This window comes from Lepidochelys olivacea (assembly GCF_965140295.1).
Source record: "Lepidochelys olivacea isolate rLepOli2 genome assembly, chromosome: 2".
In the NCBI taxonomy this organism is placed as follows: Eukaryota; Metazoa; Chordata; order Testudines; family Cheloniidae; genus Lepidochelys; species Lepidochelys olivacea.
Genome location: NC_140412.1, coordinates 139052713 through 139073106, shown reverse-complemented (window position 1 = coordinate 139073106; position 20394 = coordinate 139052713). Strand labels below are relative to the sequence as shown.

Below are 20394 nucleotides of genomic sequence, written 5' to 3'. Positions count from 1 at the left end.
GGAGTATTTCAGGCAGGACTTCACAGAGGGTTCCAATAAGAAATGGTGCACCTAAGTTATTGTCCTTATTGGAACAAGAAGGTTAGCCTGGCCTCTGATTGATACATGGCTAGATTTACCTCGCTGCACCTTCTCTGTAAGTGACTGCAGTGTGATCTAGAAGAATGAGTCCCCTAGACAGGGGAGGGGGGGAAGCAAATGAGTACAAAACAAATCTGGTCTATTTCTTGTTTTGATCCACTCCATCTATCTTTTACATCTTTGGCTGGCAGCAGACGGTGCAGAAGGACTGCATGCCATCCACATCTCATGGCTGCTCGGCAGAAGATGGTACAGTACGACTGCTAGCAGTCCGTATCGCCTGCCCGCTCACCATAAGACGGTTCAATAGGACTGACTGCAGGACTAAAGAGAATGACCTGCTCAAGTCACTCCAAATTTAGTCCCTGTGCCCATGTCTGCCCAGGCGCTCCTGATCGACCTCACAGAGGCGACCAGGAGCACCTCAGACATGACGATGACGGCTACCAGTCGTACTGTACCATCTGCTGCCACAAGGCAAGGGGTTGCTGCTACTGTGTAGCAATGCCGTACCGCGTCTGCCAGCACCCAGGAGACATAGGGTGACGGTTACCTGAGCGGGCTCCATGCTTGCCGTGGTATGGCGTCTGCACAGGTAACTCAGGAAAAAAGGCGCGAAATGATTGTCTGCCCTTGCTTTCATGGGGGGAGGGAGGGAACGGGGGCCTGACGATATGTACCCAGAACCACCCGCGACAATGTTTTAGCCCCATCAGGCATTGGGATCTCAACCCAGAATTCCAATGGGCAGCGGAGACTGCGGGAACTGTGGGATAGCTACCCACAGTGCAACGCTCCGGAAGTCGACGCTTGCCTCAGTACTGTGGAAGCGCTCCGCCGAGTTAATGCACTTAATGCACTTAGAGCATTTTCTGTGGGGACACACACACTCGAATATATAAAACCGATTTCTAAAAAACCGACTTCTATAAATTCGACCTAATTTCGTAGTGTAGACATACCCTAAAGGATGTGCTTCCTCCCTAAGGGGAAGTAACCCTGAAAGGTCAGAGGAGGAGGTGTTTCCTGCCTGTGGAAAAGTGGAAGGGTTTTGTGAGAGCAAGCATCAGGAGGGGAATTGCCTTGTTCTCATTATGTTCTGTTGTTACTTAGCTTGTGTCTGTGTCATCATTCCACTGCCTGCTTGTGCTACCTCACCAAGAAAGAAAGCACAAAGTCACACAACAATATTTTGCCTAGAAGCACCACGTAGTAAAAAAATGCTTCATTTATTACTAAAGTCAGTGGATACTTTTTGGCCTGAGCTGTAATTTATACTAAGCCTTCCCCCACCATCTCCTCCAATTAGGCTGCTCTGGCAGCGTGAAGTGACTACGTGGATGTAAGTGTGTTAGTCAATGAGTTTAGGCCCTTTGTTTTAGGTTTAGTGTTGTGAATTTGCCATCATCAGTTTCCGTCCTCTTCCCATCATTTATGAAGTTTTATGCTAGCTCCATTCAGTTTATTCTTGGAACCTCAGTTGATAATCCACAGAACACAGTCAGAATTGCACTCAGAAATGTATTAGAACACTTGCAGAATTTATATAGAATTTGGTAAAAAATTATCCCAGGGTTGACCATTCACCACAGGTATTGATCTTGAATTGACACACACTTGGAGTTGTAACTTGGTCTCTTTCCATCAATTCAAATTAGCTATGTTTAATCTTGTCCCAACCCTGAAATTTTATCAGTGGAAATGAACTCAAACCCTCACATCAGCAATTGTAAAAGCAAGGCCTATTTTTCTAACAAGACCAAGTAGTAGAAGTCATCTGTCGTCTGCCAGTATTTTTTCTTACAATCCTGAAGTCTAGTAGCCTGATTAGTTTTTACAGTTTCCAAATTATTTTACTGCCTCTGAAGTAACTAAACCCTTACTTTGTCCATGGATCAACTATAACCTGGGCTGCAGTAGTGCAAGCTTCCCCACAGTATCTCAACACCAAACATCACGGGAATGAAATGGAGACTCAATCGCTAGATGTAGATATACATATCATTTTCATATTTGAAAGGGCATATTCAGCAACTATAGAGCCATGTTTAAATATAATACTGTGACAGCACACTAAGCTAAACTGAATGCTTACCAGATCATCAAAGATGTCCCTCTGGTGCACGTGGATAGTGATTAGTGTCTCATATTTAATTCGCTCCACTGGACTGAGCTCTTTGGTTGTCATGTCTATCAGAGTGTTCAGCAAGTCTAAGAAAGATTGGTTTGTCTTCTGCATTATTTTTTTATCATATCTGGCATTAGTCAATGCCTCTTCTGAGTCTCTTGTCCAAATCATTTGGATCCCCAATAACCCAACCTTATGAAAAAACAAACAGTATGCTCTGTGAAGTTTTTTCAGTTAGCATACATAAATATGCTTTTCTATTAATACTTAATAAATTACTCAAAATTAAAATACTTCAAAATTTATTAAAAGGTGTAACTCATGCCTTCATCAGAGAAGTAAAACTACCTTGAGTAAATACTTTATATCCCAAGTCTAGATCTATTTGGTGTACAAATGTGATGCCTTTTGAAAAATCAACAGGAGCTGCACACATTTGAGGACAACATTTTTTAATCAAGGTTCACTCAAACATATTTTCTCCTAATCCCACTAAAATAGTTGCACTATTATAGCACTGTTTATTAGTAGATCTCAAAATGCTTTACAAATCATTTGATTAGCTTTATTTATTTAGCTTTATTTATTAGCTCCGCACCCATTTTAATAAGCTCACCTGTGCTGGGAAAGAAGAAAGAAATTCAATCAACTGGAATCCAGTTTCCTGGATATCCATGGCTGCCTGGCGAATGACAATATGTAATGAGGACTGGGATTCCTTTAAGAGAGAATTGAGCCAGACTTCCACGTTACCCTCAGCCATTACAGGTTTATCCAACTGAATTGTCTCACCCTCTCGAGAACAAATTGACAGAATGCGATCATATATCTAGTTGAAACAAAAAAAAATATTGTAATATACAGAACATTATTGCTACGAACTGGTCATTTCTCCAACATCTCCACAACACAATTAACTATTTTTAATCCTGGTAATTTATTGAACAGGTCAGGTTGTACCTGCCAAAAGAAATGAGCTACAGTAACAAATTAATCACTACTGATCCTGGTAAGGCTTATTCAGAATCAGGGTTTCCTCTAACAGTGTTTTAGCAATAACTGAAGTAAACTTTCAAATGAATAACAGGCTGTAAGATGATCTCACTTGTTAAATTTTACTTCTATTTTCATGTTAGTGCCTAGAGACGCCAAATGATCTAGGCACAATAAAGAGGCACTCACTGTGCTTGAAGTCTTAAACTGAAAAACAGACCAAGAGTGGGATGCTGAGGAACTGAGTGATTAAGGAACTTGTCCAAAGTCACATAGACAGTTACTTGCAGTGTCAGAAGCCAAATCAGCATCTGAGTATTAATTCAGTGCCTTAACCTCAAGATTATACTTAATCTACAAAAGGGGTTTTTTAAAGCTCCTGAAGGTCTTCAGTACACAAAGCAACAGGACTTGTGCTTATGAAATCTGTAGTCATTTTTGTAAGTCTCCCCACCAAAAACCTAAAGGCTCAGTTTCTCACTGCTCCCCTACCCCCAGTAGATTTGTTAAGGGCGAAATCAGAATGTAAAAAGACTTCTTACATTGTATACCCCTACAGGTGGACATATTTGCAGTCCCAGGATTCCCATAACCACCAGGACTGCTCTAGGAACATGCCAATACCAGTAAAAACCTCCCTAGAATGTAACTAGTGAACTGGTGATACTATTTACCTTGAGTGGAAAAGTCTGCTTTGTTTGGAATAGGGAGGAGATGGGAAATAACCTAAAATCCCAGTAGCCAACTGTCACAGATATTAAACACTTGGCCTTTACAGGTCTGTCTTCATAAAAAATACCAGACAGCCATTCTTGTTTTGCCTGTTTTCTAACTCAAACACCTGGGCTTCAAAGGTCAACTGGAAAGTGACTGGTTTTAAGTTTTGCAAGTGATACTCTGGGTGGGGATAACCTAGACAGGGAGAAAATTATTTCTAACCAAAAAAATGATATATACACACAGGGCACATACTTGTGGCAACAGAAAGTGTCAGTGTTTAAAACTGCTAACATGATGTCATGTTCCTAAGCCAAAATATAGGTGCAAATTTCTGAACTATCATCCTCACTCTACACACAATTAATTTGTCATGTGAGTGAAGATTCGGAACCCAAGACCCCTGAGGAAAAAGTCTAATTAGCACTAGGGAACTCAAGATCCCTTGTGGATCTGGCGGATGGCCCATTTACCTGTATAACTTTTCATTTAAGAAACTCTGTGCATTGCTTGCCAATCTGCAAGACTAGTGTGGCAAGATTAGAGCAGTGCCCACCTTTTCATGGAACCTGACAGTTTTAATGTTGTCAAAGACATTCAGCAGGTGAGCCTGTATAGTGTGAGAGTCTGATGCCTGGCCAAGTATCTCCAAGAGAGCAGGGTCCGACACAAAGAAGAACCGAGGAAAGGAAAGTCGTTTTTTCTCAAGGTACCTGAGTTTAAAAGAAACAAGCCTCATGGTGGTAATTTATTCAGCACTGCCTTCATAAGGTGAGCTTCATCTTATCCCTTTGGTGATGGGAGACCAAATTTTCCCAACACAACACATTAATGCAGTTTTCATTAGTGGTAATAATAGCAGTTCAGAACCACTGTGCCCCGATGGGTTAAGATTTTGCTTTGATGCTACCATTTGGAATTACAGATTATCTCATTGCACAAAGCCAGTGGAGGTTACAGATCAATCAGAATAGTAATTAAAATTTAAGAGTGCAGTTCTAGCTTGCTGAAGTTGGATGCATTTGTTGAAAGTGTTGCTAATGAACTCCATGTCAGGCTTCCTTTACTTCAAAATTAAGTTATGGACTAACCTGCACCCTCACCTTACATGGATGCACAGAAAATAAGCCTGCACCCCTGGGCCCAATGCAAGAGAAAAGCACTGAAAGAATTATTCTCATGTCTAGTCCCGTGGTTGTGCTATTTATCACCATTTTCTTGGAATTGTACCCTATTAACAGTCTTACCCTGTAAGTGACTTCTGACAAATTTCAAGCTGTTCTAACAAGTGTGGCAGAAGCTGCCCCATGGTTTCATCTCCAACACAGCATTGGACCACATTTGGCATCTCATGGGCTCGCGTCATGATCTTCACCCATGATTTATCTATATTAGAGAAACGCTTGGCTTCCTATGGGGAAAGGAGGGGAAAGCAGGTCATCTACATAACTGAAATCCACAATTCAGATAGAATAATTCTGAATTCATGAATGCTGCTAAAACTAATGTTCAGACCACTCAGATTTTGTCAACTATCCCCACAGAATGTCAACTTTGCTAGGTGTAATACAAGTTAGGTATTCTCTGTCAAAGCTTTTACATTTCGTTTCCAAGTCTGGCACTGAACCCGTTTCCCTTCCCTCCTCACCCTTCCTCAAGGTAGGAAGCAGGACTGCTCAGTTGCCAGCATTAAGATCCATCATGTTTAAATAAAAAGAAAAGGAGCCACAAGTACTCCTTTTCTTTTTGCAAATACAGACTAACATGGCTGCTACTCTGAAACCATGTTTAAATAGAGTACCCCAGATTTATATTACTTTCCAAAAAATAATGTTAATTTTAACATTAAAGAAACTAGGAGAAATGTTAAGACTCCCACCAGAACTGTATGCCTTTCTTAGTTTGAAAGATGAGTGGACACCTGTAACAAATATTAGTGGCTAAATAACAGTCTAGACATGAAAAAACCTACTGGGTCATCTAATTTAGTTTACCACCCCACCAGTACAGTAATGTTCTCGATTGTACACTCCATGTATACTCAGTCTAGTTTTAGTATGAACCCAACAATGGGACTTAGACTATTCCACAGGCAAATACATCTCAGATAAGTTTCACTCACAAATTAACAGTGAGAAGCTTAGACGGTATATGGATTCTTTATCCAATCTGATTTCACATTAAGAATATACTGTTTTTAAATGATAAAGGATATACAACACATTATATATTTTTATATATATATATATACACACATATACATACACACACACACACTTTGATCATTTGCTATTTTTATATGACTTCATCAATGGCTGCTTTAACTACTGTGCTGAAGTTTATGAAGCAACTGCTAAAGTTACATTTGTTTTGTATCAGGACAATGAAATTGTTTGTTCAAGTGCAATTGTCTGTGCTCCTAATTATTGGATTTGCACTTGGAATTAACTTGAATATGCAACATGTGGTACAAGTTGTACAAACAAAAAGTGAATTTTGATTGTAGTAACACTTAAGATGAATCAAAAAAGTAAATAAAAATATTACTTTCAATAGACAGATAATCATGCACTCTTTTCAATATTAATACATATAAACTATCACTTTACTAGTTGTCCACAATAAGGACAATATGGCAGACATCTATGATGAGAGGAAGCTAGTAATCAAGGGCCCAATTCATGTCAATGTAAACTGTACCAGATGTGGCAAAGAGTCCTGTGGCATCTGACAAAGTGGGTATTCACCCACGAAAGCTTATGCTCCAATACGTCTATTAGTCTATAAGGTGCCACAGAACTCTTTGCCACTTTTACAGATCCAGACTAACACGACTACCCCTCTGATACTTGTACCAGATGTGAGGCCCAAAATTTGTTTCTCAAAGAAGTTAATATTCGGTTTTGTGTATGCCTTTATTTCAACAAAACCAGTACAAATATCAATCATTTTAAGATCCTGAGTAAAGATTATCACAACATAGTTCAAAACCCCTATCTAGTACTTTTTAAAAATGGATTTCAGCTTTACACACTGTTCTCTCCACAAACCCTACCCTTCTGCTCACATTTTTCAAAGGCCTGAGGGTAGGAAGATGACAAAGCAGGAATGCTGAAACCTACAGTTATAGAAAATGCCTGAGTCATTTTTAAACTAATTCAGTTGTGTATTTAGAAAGTAGATTTAAAAGAAAGTAGCTATTCAAAAACCTTTGGAAGCTGCTTCGCAATGTCTCCGCCCACAAAAACAGCCTCCAAATAAATCCACAAATTCTGCACTGTCATCCAGTTCTCAATTATGTCTGTTGTGTTGGAAAGGTAGTGTACCCATTTTTGGATCTGCGCCTTGAATGGGGTGTTGTACCTGAAAAAAAATGCATAAAGTTGCTGCAATTAGAAAAGAAAACTATGATTTTTAAAGCATGTTTTGGCCTTATCAAGCACATGACATTCTAAGTGAGGAAAATGAATGCCTTGTATAAATTGGACAGCACTCACTACCACCACTACCCATATGATAATATGCGACACTGACTTAAGGTCTTCTATACACCATTTTTTCCAGGGTCAATTCCTGCTCATCCCTGGACTCCAAAATGGGAATGTTAAAGTGAGTAAGGAAAGCAGGACTGGATCCAGAATCTTTCAAGAACCCTGAATACATAAATATAGGCAATGTGAACTACTCTAGGGACACTGAAGGGTCAACAATGATTTTACTTTTTTTTTTTTAACCTATAGCAGCTTACATAATGAAAGTTATTACAACTATCTGTGGTATAAGGAAGTGATCTGCAATTAGTGTGATCTCTAATTACATTACAGATTAAAAAGTGTCAGAAACCCCAAGATTGCCACCAACATCTAGCCACAATCTCACTTAATTGATAGGTCCTTAGCAAGCAGTCATCCAAGATTCCCCTGACTCTTACATCATTTTTCGCATTATATTGTTGAGTTGTCATAAAATATAGAAATCCAGACGATTTACAAGAAAACAAGTTTTCCATCCAAAGAAAACAGCCAATTCTCTTTATACAAAGATCTACAATGAACCCTATCCTTTCAAATTTTAAAATTAACACACATCATTGAGATAGCATTTTATACTCTAAGCACACCTGCAACTTAACATGGATTAGTTGTGACCTGTAAACTGTCCAGATGTTTATACATGAGAAGTTCTTGGAACCATATATGGTCCTCAGTCCATGCAATTAGGTTCCCAGGAAGTCAGGGGATCATGCACAGATTAAAAGAATTGTTAATCCTTTAGATTCTGATCCTGTACCATGGGTGTGTGTTTATACCTACATGGAGCCCCGCAGAGATCAATATGACTCTGCAAGGGCAAAGCTGACCACCTGCGTAGGGCAGCTTTCAGGATGGGGCCTTCATGTTTAGCACTAATATACTAGTGGTATTTCTGTATTTATTTTCTTATTTTTCCTTTTATGTTGGAAGGGGCAACTTTATCTAACAAGCCAAAGTCTTTTGCTAATAATAAATCCCCTTTCTGTTACCTGTTGCTCAAGAGAGAGCCCAGAACCATCAAGCTATCCTCCATGCTAGCAATCGTTTCTGAAGTGCTGTCTCCTCTCAAGAGCAGCTCACCACGAGTTTTAAAGTTGGCGAAGGTGAAAGTTTTGTTGTCCCACTCAGCAATCACCTGTTTCAGCTTCTGCTCAATGTCTCTCTCCTTCACCGCGCTGATGCAAATATCCTAGTAAATAAATAGCCAGGTAATAAGAGAAGCTCTTTCAGCTCAGCCTCAAGCATCCCTATTCTACTATCCTCTCTCTCCATAGCATTCGCTAGGCTAGACGGTTAACATAAATCAGTAAGTGTAAAGACTACTGATATACTTTTCACGTGCAAAAATAATGGAAACCTCTTTATTCATATTCACCTTAAAATTAACACACCTGAAAGAGGCAGAAACTGATACTGCAATCCTTCTACAGATGAGTTACATGAGAAGGTAGAGAGCTACTCTGCTCATTCCTGGCAGCCAGACCAGCTGTTTAACTCCAGTTTAAGGATACAAAAGGCTGAGTGGCTATACAAAAGATATCTACCTATCTACAGTTTCTCAAGATCATCTTTCACCACCACCCTACTAGTGGTAGGGACAGGATGGCCAGCTCAGTAATGATCTTTCAAAGCCTCATTAATGCAAAGCAAGTCACCTGTACAAATTTTAACTCCTGTGCTGGGTCCCACTACAATCTTTAAGTCTTTGCAGGATTGATGTCTGTTTTGAAGCACAGGCTATGTTAAGGCTTTGTTACTTCATAAAAGAAATTCAAGGGAAACCTCAGGAATGGGCTGAGTATTTGGAAAGGATACCTTAGTGTGGTTTTGAGTATGTGAGAGTTACTGAAGTACCACAAGTGCCACAAGTACTCCTTTTCTTTTTGAAGGATGTATGGATTCCTTCTATTTAACTACTATGAAAAAGGTCACACTAAGGATATTACAGTGCCTTGAAAAGTGTTAACTGCTCATTTCTGTGCCATTCTAACTAATACCTCTATTTCCTCTTTATATTTCAGCAGAGGTGCTTCCATGATATTCCTCAATTTGAAGGTCTCGCTTTCCACCTCAAAGCCGTGTTCAGTGAGATCTGTAATCCTCTTCCAGTGCCGAGCCATCATGGCCTTATTTGACATAAGCTCAAGCAAAGGGCAGCACTCATTGAAATCATCGACTGTCTTCTTTAGATCCAAAAATGCCTGCCATTCCTTTAAAGCGCGAGGAAGTTTGCGACACCTGCATGTATACAATGTTAACTTTTTTGAAGCATTTCAGATGTTCCTTTATGTTACTGAATTAGCTAAGGGAACAAAGCAACAGCAATGGCACAACACAGTTCCGAAGTTAAAGTAGAGTTTAGTTTAAGTTCCCTGAATTTAGTAATTGTACATATGCTTTAGGAGAACCTATATTTTTCCCCATCAGCCTATTTCATTGGCTGCAGATCAGAGAAGACTACACACCTGTTCTAAGGAGTTCAGCTGAACAATCGTACTACCCTTACAATGAGCATTTTCACGGTCGCTTACTCCATCATGAGCCACTTTACTACATTATAACAACTATTATCCCAGTAATATTTCTTCACCACATACAACTCTGGAATTCCTTTTAAGTTATTTTTATTTTTCAGTCAACATTTGCCAAATTTCAAAAATAGTAAAGAGTTTAAATTTTCTCAAACATTCTCCTTCCCCAAACTTTTGACCAATACTATTGATTATGTGGTACTTAGTGGCAGTATTCTGCCTGGATGTGCAGGATAATCAGGTTTGAGTCTTGAACTCACTCAATTCCCTGTTTGACAAGAGCTTCAATTCTGTACATGTATATCAGCCCCTGTTAGATAGGAAAAGTATTGGGTTACACAGCAGCAACCCCATAGGTTACTGAAGGGGTCCTCTGCAGTGGAAAGTTAAGTTAAATTATTCCATTTGTATTTCAGAAAAATGTAACCATCTTTCAACTAGAGAAAAGTAATGATCAATTCCAAATTTGCCCTCTAGACACAGGGAAATTATTTGTTACTTGGAAAAAAACTCCCAAGGAACAAGAATCCTTTAACTCTCAATTGGTAAACTACTCCCTCTTTGGTGAAGACAGTAAAAAGAGAAGAGTGGAGGATTTCAACTACATTTTAAAGAGCAAGAACATGCTTTTCTAAGTATAATGAGTAAAAGGCAATCCCTACCATTATTCAACAAGTAAAAACACCCAGCTTAACCATCTGTACACACTTCAACACTTTCTCACCTGTTCTGAAACTCCAAAAGTTCATTATTTATTTTCACAATGTTAACTTCTGACCAGAGGATATCGTAGTAGCCATTGACTGTGTCAATAACATTGTTGTACAGGCTGTAAAGTTTCTGTAGCAGGGTCAGCTGCTTCTTTATCTCAAGTAGCTGAGGATACTGGGTAACAGGCAAACCAAAAAGCTCTTCCCCACCAGTGTAGGTCATGTATTTTCGATAGAGGCTGTCAAATCGGTTCTAATAAAAATATATAGATGCAAATGCTAGTATTATGGTCAGAGCTCTACAAGAGAAAACATAGCCCCTGCTCACAGGTATCTATCATCTAAAGGCAGACAAGCGACACAAGGTGATGCAAAGGATGGTTAGAAAGTTATGTTTAAATAAAAATGGGACACTTACTAGAGCCTGTGTTGGAAGTCCTCATGGAAGAAGCGAGTGGTAGCCTACATGGTAGGATAGAAGGTTGTTTCTGGAATAGTGGGGTGGGTTGAAGAAACTAGTCAGATTGTTATCTTTGGTGGCACAGAGTAAGAAAGGTTGGTTATGATATGGAAGAGAAGAAATAAAGGCATAGGTGAGGTTTGCAGGCCTTGAAAGCTAGGATTCAGGTCTGAAGTGCAAATCCTCAAGTGAGGGATTTGAATAGGGAAGTCAGGTTTTCCTTCCTAGCAACTCAGACCACATTTTGCATGTGAACTCTGGCTGTACTTGTGGGAGCAACATGGGAAGCGGGGCCAAATAGAGAAAACTGCTATAATGAGAGTGGAAACTAGTCAAGGCATGTGGAAGCATTTTATCAGAAGGGTAGCAAAGAGTATATATGTTTGGGGGAGGGTTGCATAATATAAAGAAGTGGGAAGATTTGGCAAAAGCCTGGTGATGTGGAGTGAGCATTAAAAAGTGAGACCAAAGATGCAGATATATCAAAGTGTATGCTCAGCACAATTAGACTCCAATCAGGACACCTGCACTTAGTAATTATGTTTTATTATACAAATTCTGTATGTAAGATGCATGTTACCCATTTTTGCTATTCAATTTTTTATTATTCTTTGCTAGCTAATGTTGAAAAAATTTCAACAAACTTCGGTCCCAGTAGCCAAATTAAATGGACTATATAACCTTGTGGAATTTATTTAAGTATTCTGCTAAATTCTGACTGACTGAAATGTTTTTGCTACTTACATGACATTTTAATTAAGTCTTTTAATTGGGAATGAATACCTGGAACATGATAAGCCTGTCACTGGCTTCCTGAGGCTCAAGACCAACCGCCATTGGTCCATTCTGGAAGAAGAAAGTTAAAGATGCTGTTCACCAATGTTAAAAATAAAGCATTTGGCACATATGATTTCACTGTCTGTTCAAGTGTTAACTTCATTAATAATTTTTACGACTGAGTTTTGCCACCCTGACTCACATCTAGTAGTACCAGAGAGATCAGCATGTCCATTCATAGGGAAAGGTGCTTGGCACAACTAAGGGTGACAGAAGGGAATTCAAGTACTTTTCATACTTAATGAGTTGGGAAGGACCTTTAAGAAGTACCCATCACTATCCCCTTCTACTGGTGAGAGAACAGATGCTAGTGAGCTGGTTTACTGGAGACTGACTCTGTCTTCTTTGCAACAGTGAAATTGGGAGGGTGCAAGGAGCTTCCTCCCTCCTACATGCCAGACAAACCTCCCACTCACTGGAGTATAAGCACTATTCAATCGGCTTGTATTGAGCAAGCCTCCGTAACATTGAACTATCATCCCCATTTGACCCCAGCTCCCCTTGCTGAAAAATCACAACCCCTACCACGTGCTCCAGAAAAAAAGTTAACTGACTCTCATGCTTCATGATCACAGCCCCCTTTGCAATGAAGTTGAAAACCACATGGTTTACAAGGGTCACACAGAGAACTTGCATGCTTTTTTTTTTTTTAAGTTTCTTTCTTTTGAAACACTCCACAGATTAATACCTTGTCGTAGTCTGCATAGTACTGATGACAATCTTCAGTAAATATCCCCACAGTGCTAATTAGTTCTCCCCTGAAGTTAGGCTGCAGAGCTACTAGCTCATTCTGCACTTCATTTGCCCGGACCAGAAGCTTCTCCCAGAGATAGCGCAGGGTGTCCACCTTCTCCATCTCTTCCTTTGCCACCAGCAACTCATACTTGTTTAACATTGCATAGGATTCCTGTCAAAACAATGGTTGCATCTATATTCACCATGTGCAGAACATGCTACATTCTATGCAAATACATACATAAATCCTCAAGATTTTAAATGTGGGAGACTGAAGACAGTGCCAGAGGGCCTTTTAGAGAAGCAGGAAGGCTGTGCTAATATAGTTGTGCATAAACAACAAATTCAGGAATCCATGATCACACAGAAATTAAAACTACTGTTTTTCCTCTTCACAGCATTCGACTCCTGGATCTGATGGATGTTTGTTTGTGTTTCAACCTGTTGCTCTAAAATTATTTTCTGGTTATAATGACAAGAGTCTATGTAACCTACAAATTCATTTCCATTGTGATACGGGTAAGAGGAATTCAATTACAGCTATGCTTCAGAACTGACCCACGATAATGACTATGTTCAGCACTACCACCGGTAATACATGGAAGAGAGAAGTAGCTAAACGTTTTACAATAAAATAAGCAACACTCTTGAACAGATCTTCTTTTGCATACATGCTTAAATCTAATATCAGACATGTACCACTGAGAGCAGTGGGAATCCAGCACAGCCAAGGTTTACCAGAGATCTTAGGTGTATGAATTGACAATTAAGTATATTAGCTGCTTTATTACCTGCACCCCCAACTCTGCCCCTCCCACATCTATAGATTCCAGTATTGTGGTCTCTGAGTACCTGAATTTTCATATGTACCACGGATGCTTTGTTTTGATATACTACATTGCAACAACTAGCAAAGTAATCAGAAACCAATTAAATTGGTCTAATGTATTTTCATTCTAGAACTTTAAGAACTTTGGGTAACTGTTTGGTCTGAACAAAAATATGGGTGAAAGAGGAACTGGAACTGTACTGTACTAATGACAGCCAAGAAAAACATTTTATTTAGACCAAATAATGGACTAAAAATCAATCTTGATATGAGCTTTCCAAAGGAAGAGTATGCCAAGATACAAAGCTAGCCAAAAACTGGTATGTGAATCAACAGATATGTCTGTTATTTGCACTTCTAACAAACGCATGAATGCTTTCTAGCTTCCAGGGATACTGAAAGTATCATGTATGAAACTCAATATTTTCAGTCCACAACTCATATTTGGAGCACATTAGCACATTATTTCCTTAATTACAGCTATAAACTGCACTTCAGAAATTGCTGAAGTTTATTCTAGAGAAAACTGACATTGAAAAACAGTTGTCCTAATCAAGCATTTCGTCAGCAAATGTACCCCTTATATATCCAAGCTGAAAGAGTAGACTTGCTAGTATCTCTGGTAAGTAGAAAATATGCACTAGGCTAAACTAAAGAGCTAAGAATTCAAAAGGCAGGCACAACAGAAGCACAAAATAGTTGGTTGCTGATTGGGAATTTAAGCCAGAAGCTTCTATTTGAGGTGTAGCCATCAATAAGCCACACTGTACAAAACTGCATTGGGATAAGGTCATGCTTTAATGGTGAAACATTCAAATAGGAAATGGGTATTTTCTTTAAAATTACAGCATATTCTTTGAATCTTCAGTCTTGATCAGGAGAACCTGTGATTCTCCCAAGAGTCAGGAACACTTTTCTTTATCAAGTACTTGTCCTCAGTAAGATGTACATCCTCAGGCAAAACTCCACCTCTGTCTTCCTTCTTGACTTAGATCTGCAGGATACCCTCCCTATACAGTTTACATTTAAGCCTGCTTGAACTTGTTCTACCAGACTCCAAAGATCTCTGGTTATTCATCTAACAGTCACCTCCTTTGTGTCTCCATATGCTTTGGCCTCTGCAGCACCCAAGGGCAACAGCCTTCTTGTCAACTGCCTTAGTAATTCTCATTTGAGAATTCCACTTGCCTGAGCCTCTCCATTTCTCTCTGCTGCTATGGCAAGTCATGCCTACGTCCTGCCTCTTGGCTCATTGAGTTTACATTTGCCCTAATGGGAGTTCTGCACATGAAGGACTTTCAGGACCAGACTCATTTTATTATTTAACTAATTAGCTCATATTAGCACTAAGATAGCTAGATAGATAGATATTCTCATCACATTTTCAAAATTTACACTGCAAGACAGTGTTCTATACACACCAGAAGTAAACACACACTTATCCCCTTTTGATTACCTCAATTGGTACCACTTGGAAGTCTATGGGGATTTGTTGCTCTCTAATCTCTTTTAATGCAGTCATAGCTATTCTTATGTCATCCAAATCCTTAATTTGTCGATTCAGTTTCTTGCCGATTTCCTCCACAAATGTGAAAATGTTTTCCATCTCTCTTCTGTATTTCTTGTTACAGTGACGCCCCAACTCAATCATCCAAGCCTTGGTTTCTGCAGCCAGTGCTAGCTTCAGGTCAGCTAGAAAACAGACAACAAGTCATTTTAGATAATTTCCCCAAACACAGGCTTTATACACACAAGCCTCTTGTTAAATTGTCAGTACTTTTTCAAATATAAACATTGATTTTGTTTTCAGATGACTGTTACATATGTGTTTTATTCTCGAGTTTATGGAGTTAAGAGATTTGGCAAAAAGCAATGTAAATTTTGTCAGAATGGTCATTTCAATTTAATCTTAAAACAATCTAATTGCTGAGGACCTGTTTTTGCCTCTCAGTGCCACAAGGATGCTGGACAAGGGTCCTTGAGGCACTGAGCTTCAGTGGTTGGAGCCAATATGCTTACAGAAGGCAGTTTATGTAATGTCTTCAGAGATGCTGGAGCAAGCATGCTGAAGAGTGGCAAGGGCTGTACCTCTACAAGCATTTCAGGGTCCTATTTTCACAAGTGCTGCTATACCAATGCTCAGCCCCTCTGTAAGTGCACTCCCTTAGTTCTAGCCTCCAGGTAGAAGTGTGCATATGGTGAGGGAAAAACCACGCATAGAACCCATCCATCACCCTTTTTGGGGTACATAATACTGTTCATAGCTCAAGTGCCACCCCAATCAGGGTGCAGCTGAATGATGACTGATTCCTGTATTGGAATGCTTTGGATGGACCCTTCCCCGGCTGTGAATTCACACAGAAGGAGCCATAATTTGGCTCTTTAATTTCTATTTTACACAATTGTGAGCACTCACACTACACATGTATTATCTTGTTCATCAGTTTAGTTGTCCTCACTCCAACTTTATTCACTGAACTATCAGGTTAAATAAAAACATGACGGAACAGTTATCATTTAAATCATTTTAGAATAATTCGGGGAGGGGGGAGTTAAGTGAAATCTTTAAAAAACAAATGATACCAAAACTACTCATTTAACTTGTAGGAGCTTTGGCATTTGATTTAATGGGCACAAGTTTCCAATCTCAATGGGGAAAATTAAGGTCCCAATGCTTATTTCTGCTATGCTGGAGTAAAACCTTTCAAAGCAAGATCTAAATCAAGGACATGAAACTGCTCTGGCTTCAATGATGAATATGTATTAGTGACAATGTATAGGATTAGTTTAAATTATCCTCTTTCATATAGGATATTGCTTGTAGGTCCTTCTATTACCTATGCAAAGTGTGACATTTATTATTTTGACATGTCATATGTGCCTATGCAGGGAGCCCTCTTATTCCCATGAGCATGTTACCTGTTTTGTGGGTCACAGAATGAGGCTCTTCCCTCCCTCTGCAGGGCCATTAGTCCCCATGCTGCACAGGTGGGCAGGGAACGTGCAGGAAGGGGAAAGGCATGCCAGCTGAGTCTTGGCTCCGTCCACATACTGACTAGTGTGATTACTTCACACACCCACACTCCACTTTATCCCCTGCAACAGTGTGTCTCCCTCTGGTAGGGCAACTATACCCACCCCTTGTAGCCATGTTCTGAGCATACCAAGTAGCTTCCCCCACCCCCCTCCCCCGCACAATAACTTTGAAACAATTTCATGAATTGACTCTAAATATAAGTAAATGCATGTGACTCCTTCCAAACAGTAGTAACATTTTGACACAGATAATTCATGCGTCAGATCTAAGCATGAAGGGTAAAAGTAGATCTTATCACAGAAACCTGGCTATAAGCTTAAGATACTGTCCCTCAAAAGAATCTTTTTATGGGTCTCAGAGGTATAATCATGGGGAGAATTTAAAAAGTGAATTTTAAGGCAATAGTCTCAATTGTTGCAATATGCATTAATGATAAAGGTCAGAGTGAGAAAGCTGTAGCTCACGAAAGCTCATGCTCAAATAAATTGGTTAATCTCTAAGGTGCCACAAGTACTCCTTTTCTTTTTGCGAATACAGACTAACACGGCTGTTACTCTGAAATTTGTTCTACAAAATGCTTGAGCTGACCACTGTACCAGTATATAGTGCCATAACTCCCACACAGATGTATTCAGGTTCTGAGTTTATCTCCAGCTCCAAGTCTCTGAAATGGAGGATCTGGGACTCAAATTCAGAGAGTAAAGGGTTTCCTGTTATGAACTTATTGATGGTTTCCTCCTTCTTCCTTTGCCAGATGTGGTCATAACATTTGAAACTCTCCAGAGCTGTAAGAACCTCCTGGAATAAATTACAAGGTCAAAGGAAGTTTCTCAGTGAGCAGTTGCGAACAAGTAATTTCTCAGATGTTTCAGATGCTGGTTCAAGTTCAGTTGAAGTAAATGGTGGGGTAAGCTGCATTTCAGTACCAAACAGGAGGGTGTTGAAATATTTAAGTTAAGCAAATCCTCCTAGAATGCAATATCTATTCAGATACAAAAAACAACAATGAAACATACTGAATATGGCTGAACAAGTCACCATGTACCTGTTAGATCATTTAGTACTAAAACCTCCCCTCAGTGACTGGTATGCAACCTCAACTACAAATCAGTGAAAATAATATTGTCCCTTTAGGTTAAAAGGTGCAATGCTGGTGGCAAGAATTCAAATAGAAGAGGCATTTTCTCTTCTGCTTGGATTATCTTTTATTTAACATCTCCTTCTCCTCTCAAACCCCCACTGAGGATGAGTGTGCCAATATATCCCCCATAATTGTCAAACTGGCCTTAATACTTAACTTTTATATACTGTATATTTACAGTGCTGTCTGAACATAAACTCAATTCAGCTGGGCCTCAGCATGCCAGGGAGAGTTTTTATAACTGGAGAAACTGAAGCACAGTAGTAAATTGAATTGACCCAGGTTCACACATGGAGTCAGTGTCTGAGCAGGGAATAGAATTCTGTCCCATTCCCATTGCTGTGCTTATTCCAGCCTCTCTTCCCATAGCCAAGAGGAGCTTGGAGACAAAAGTGTGCCTAATTAGTTTGCAATCTATTTTTTTACATTGCCTTTGGCACTTTCCAGTAACCCACTTCCATTTGGAAACTTCTGAATAATGAGAAATAAACGTTACTTTGGGGTTTATATATTTACTCACCTATGAGGAAATAACCACTATCCTGGATTTCTACCAGTGTCATGTGCTGGATATAGCTATTTGATCCAGATGGCAGTAGTGTCCACTTCTAAGTTAGGCAGAACAGTATTTAGGCCTTTTGCACATTGATGATGTGCTGTGACATGCACAGTCTCATGTGAGCCCTTCATTCCATTCATGAATGTATACATTTCTGGCCAAATCTTTAATGCAGCTACCAACCCTAAATGATGAGCCAGTTTCTGAGCAGATACAAGGTGGAGCAAGGTAAATCACCATTCCCAGGCTGCAGAGCACCTTCAGAAGCCAGTGGCTGTGAGTAGGCCCAGCACACACTCGTGGCCCCTATAACAATACAGTCTCTGGGTCGATGGCCCACCCCTTTCACACCATGAACACCACAGAATGCAAGAAATATACACCCATAGGGTTATCTCCCCACAGCCAGACCACTGCACCTCAGTCTGCAGAACATCTATGCCCCCTTCCACAGCTGCAGAGGCAGCAGCTGCATTTTTGTCTAAGGACTTAATACACCAGTCCTACTGAGGCCCATCTCCCACTAGCTTTGACAGAACTTTTACTTGAGAACTCAGGATCTTGCCTTAGAATCATAAAATATCTGGGTTGGAAGGAACCTCAGGAGGTCATCTAGTCCAACCCCTGCTCAAAGCAGGATCAATCCCCAACTAAATCATCCCAGCCAGGGCTTTGTCAAGCCTGACCGTAAAAACCTCGAAGGATGGAGATTCCACCACCTCCCTAGGTAACGCATTCCAGTGCTTCACCACCCTCCTAGTGAAAAAGTGTTTCCTAATATCCAACCTAAACCTCCCCCACTGCAACTGGAGACCATTACTCCTCGTTCTGTCATCTGCTACCACCGAGAACAGTCTAGATCCATCCTCTTTGGAATCCCCTTTCAGGTAGTTGAAAGCAGCTACCAAATCCCACCTCATTCTTCTCTTCTGCAGACTAAATAATCCCAGTTCCTTCAGCATCTCCTCATAAATCATGTGCTCCAGCCCTCTAATAATTTTTGTTGCCTTTTGCTGGACTCTTTCCAATTTTTCCACATCCTTCTTGTAGTGTGGGGCCCAAAACTGGACACAGTATTCCAGATGAGGCCTCACCAATGCCAAACAGAGGGGAACGATCACGTCCCTCGATCTGCTGGCAATGCGCCTACTTATACAGCCCAAAATCCCGTTAGCCTTCTTGGCAACAAGGGCACACTGTTGACTCATATCCACCTTCTTGTCCACTGTAACCCCTAGGTCCTTTTCTGCAGAACTGCTGCCAAGCTGCTCAATCCCTAGTCTGTAGCAGTGCAGGGGATTCTTCCAGCCTACATGCAGGACTCTGCATTTGTCTTTGTTGAACCTCATCAGATTTCTTTTGGCCCAATCCTCTAATTTGTCTAGGTCCCTCTGTATCCTATCTCTACCCTCCAGCATACCTACCACTCTTCCCAGTTCAGTGTCATCTGCAAACTTGCTGAGGGTGCAATCCATGCCATCCTCCAGATCGTTAATGAAGATATTGAATAAAACTGGCCCCAGGACTGACCCTTGGGGCACTCTGCTTGATACCGGCTGCCAACTAGACATGGAGCCATTGATCACTGCCCGTTGAGCCCGATGATCTAGCCAGCTTTCTATCTACCTTATAGTCCATTCATCCAGCCCATACTTCTTTAACCTGCTGGCAGGAATACTGTGGGAGACCATATCAAAAGCTTTGCTAAAGTCAAGGAATAACACGTCCACTGCTTTCCCCTCATCCACAGAGCAAGTTATCTCATCATAGAAGGCAATTAGGTTAGTCAGACATGACTTGCCCTTGGTGAATCCATGCTGACTGTTCCTGATCACTTTCCTCTCCTCTAAGTGCTTCAAAATTGATTCCTTGAGGACCTGCTCCATGATTTTTCCAGGGACTGGGGTGAGGCTGACTGGCCTGTAGTTCCCCAGATCCTCCTCCTTCCTTTTTTAAAAGATGGGCACTACATTAGCCTTTTTCCAGTCATCCGGGGCCTCCCCGATTGCCAGGAGTTTTCAAAGATAATGGCCAATGGCTCTGCAATCACATCTGCCAACTCCTTTAGCACCCTCTGATGCAGCGCGTCCGGCCCCATGGACT

General features: G+C 40.4%; 1 protein-coding gene across 1 annotated transcript in view; it reads right to left on the bottom strand.

Moving 5' to 3' along the window:
- The window catches only part of DNAH5 (dynein axonemal heavy chain 5), a gene marked incomplete at its 5' end in the record, with an annotated part of 254247 nt that overhangs the window by 138478 nt on the left and 95375 nt on the right, over positions 1–20394 (bottom strand). Inside the window, 12 exons of the mRNA XM_084621096.1 lie at positions 2177–2401; positions 2826–3038; positions 4476–4632; positions 5167–5330; positions 7129–7282; positions 8442–8641; positions 9450–9690; positions 10708–10946; positions 11937–11999; positions 12679–12897; positions 15011–15246; positions 17188–17389. Of these exons, the coding sequence (XP_084477222.1) occupies positions 2177–2401; positions 2826–3038; positions 4476–4632; positions 5167–5330; positions 7129–7282; positions 8442–8641; positions 9450–9690; positions 10708–10946; positions 11937–11999; positions 12679–12897; positions 15011–15246; positions 17188–17389 (2313 nt within the window). The remainder of the gene's footprint in view (positions 1–2176; positions 2402–2825; positions 3039–4475; positions 4633–5166; positions 5331–7128; positions 7283–8441; positions 8642–9449; positions 9691–10707; positions 10947–11936; positions 12000–12678; positions 12898–15010; positions 15247–17187; positions 17390–20394) is intronic.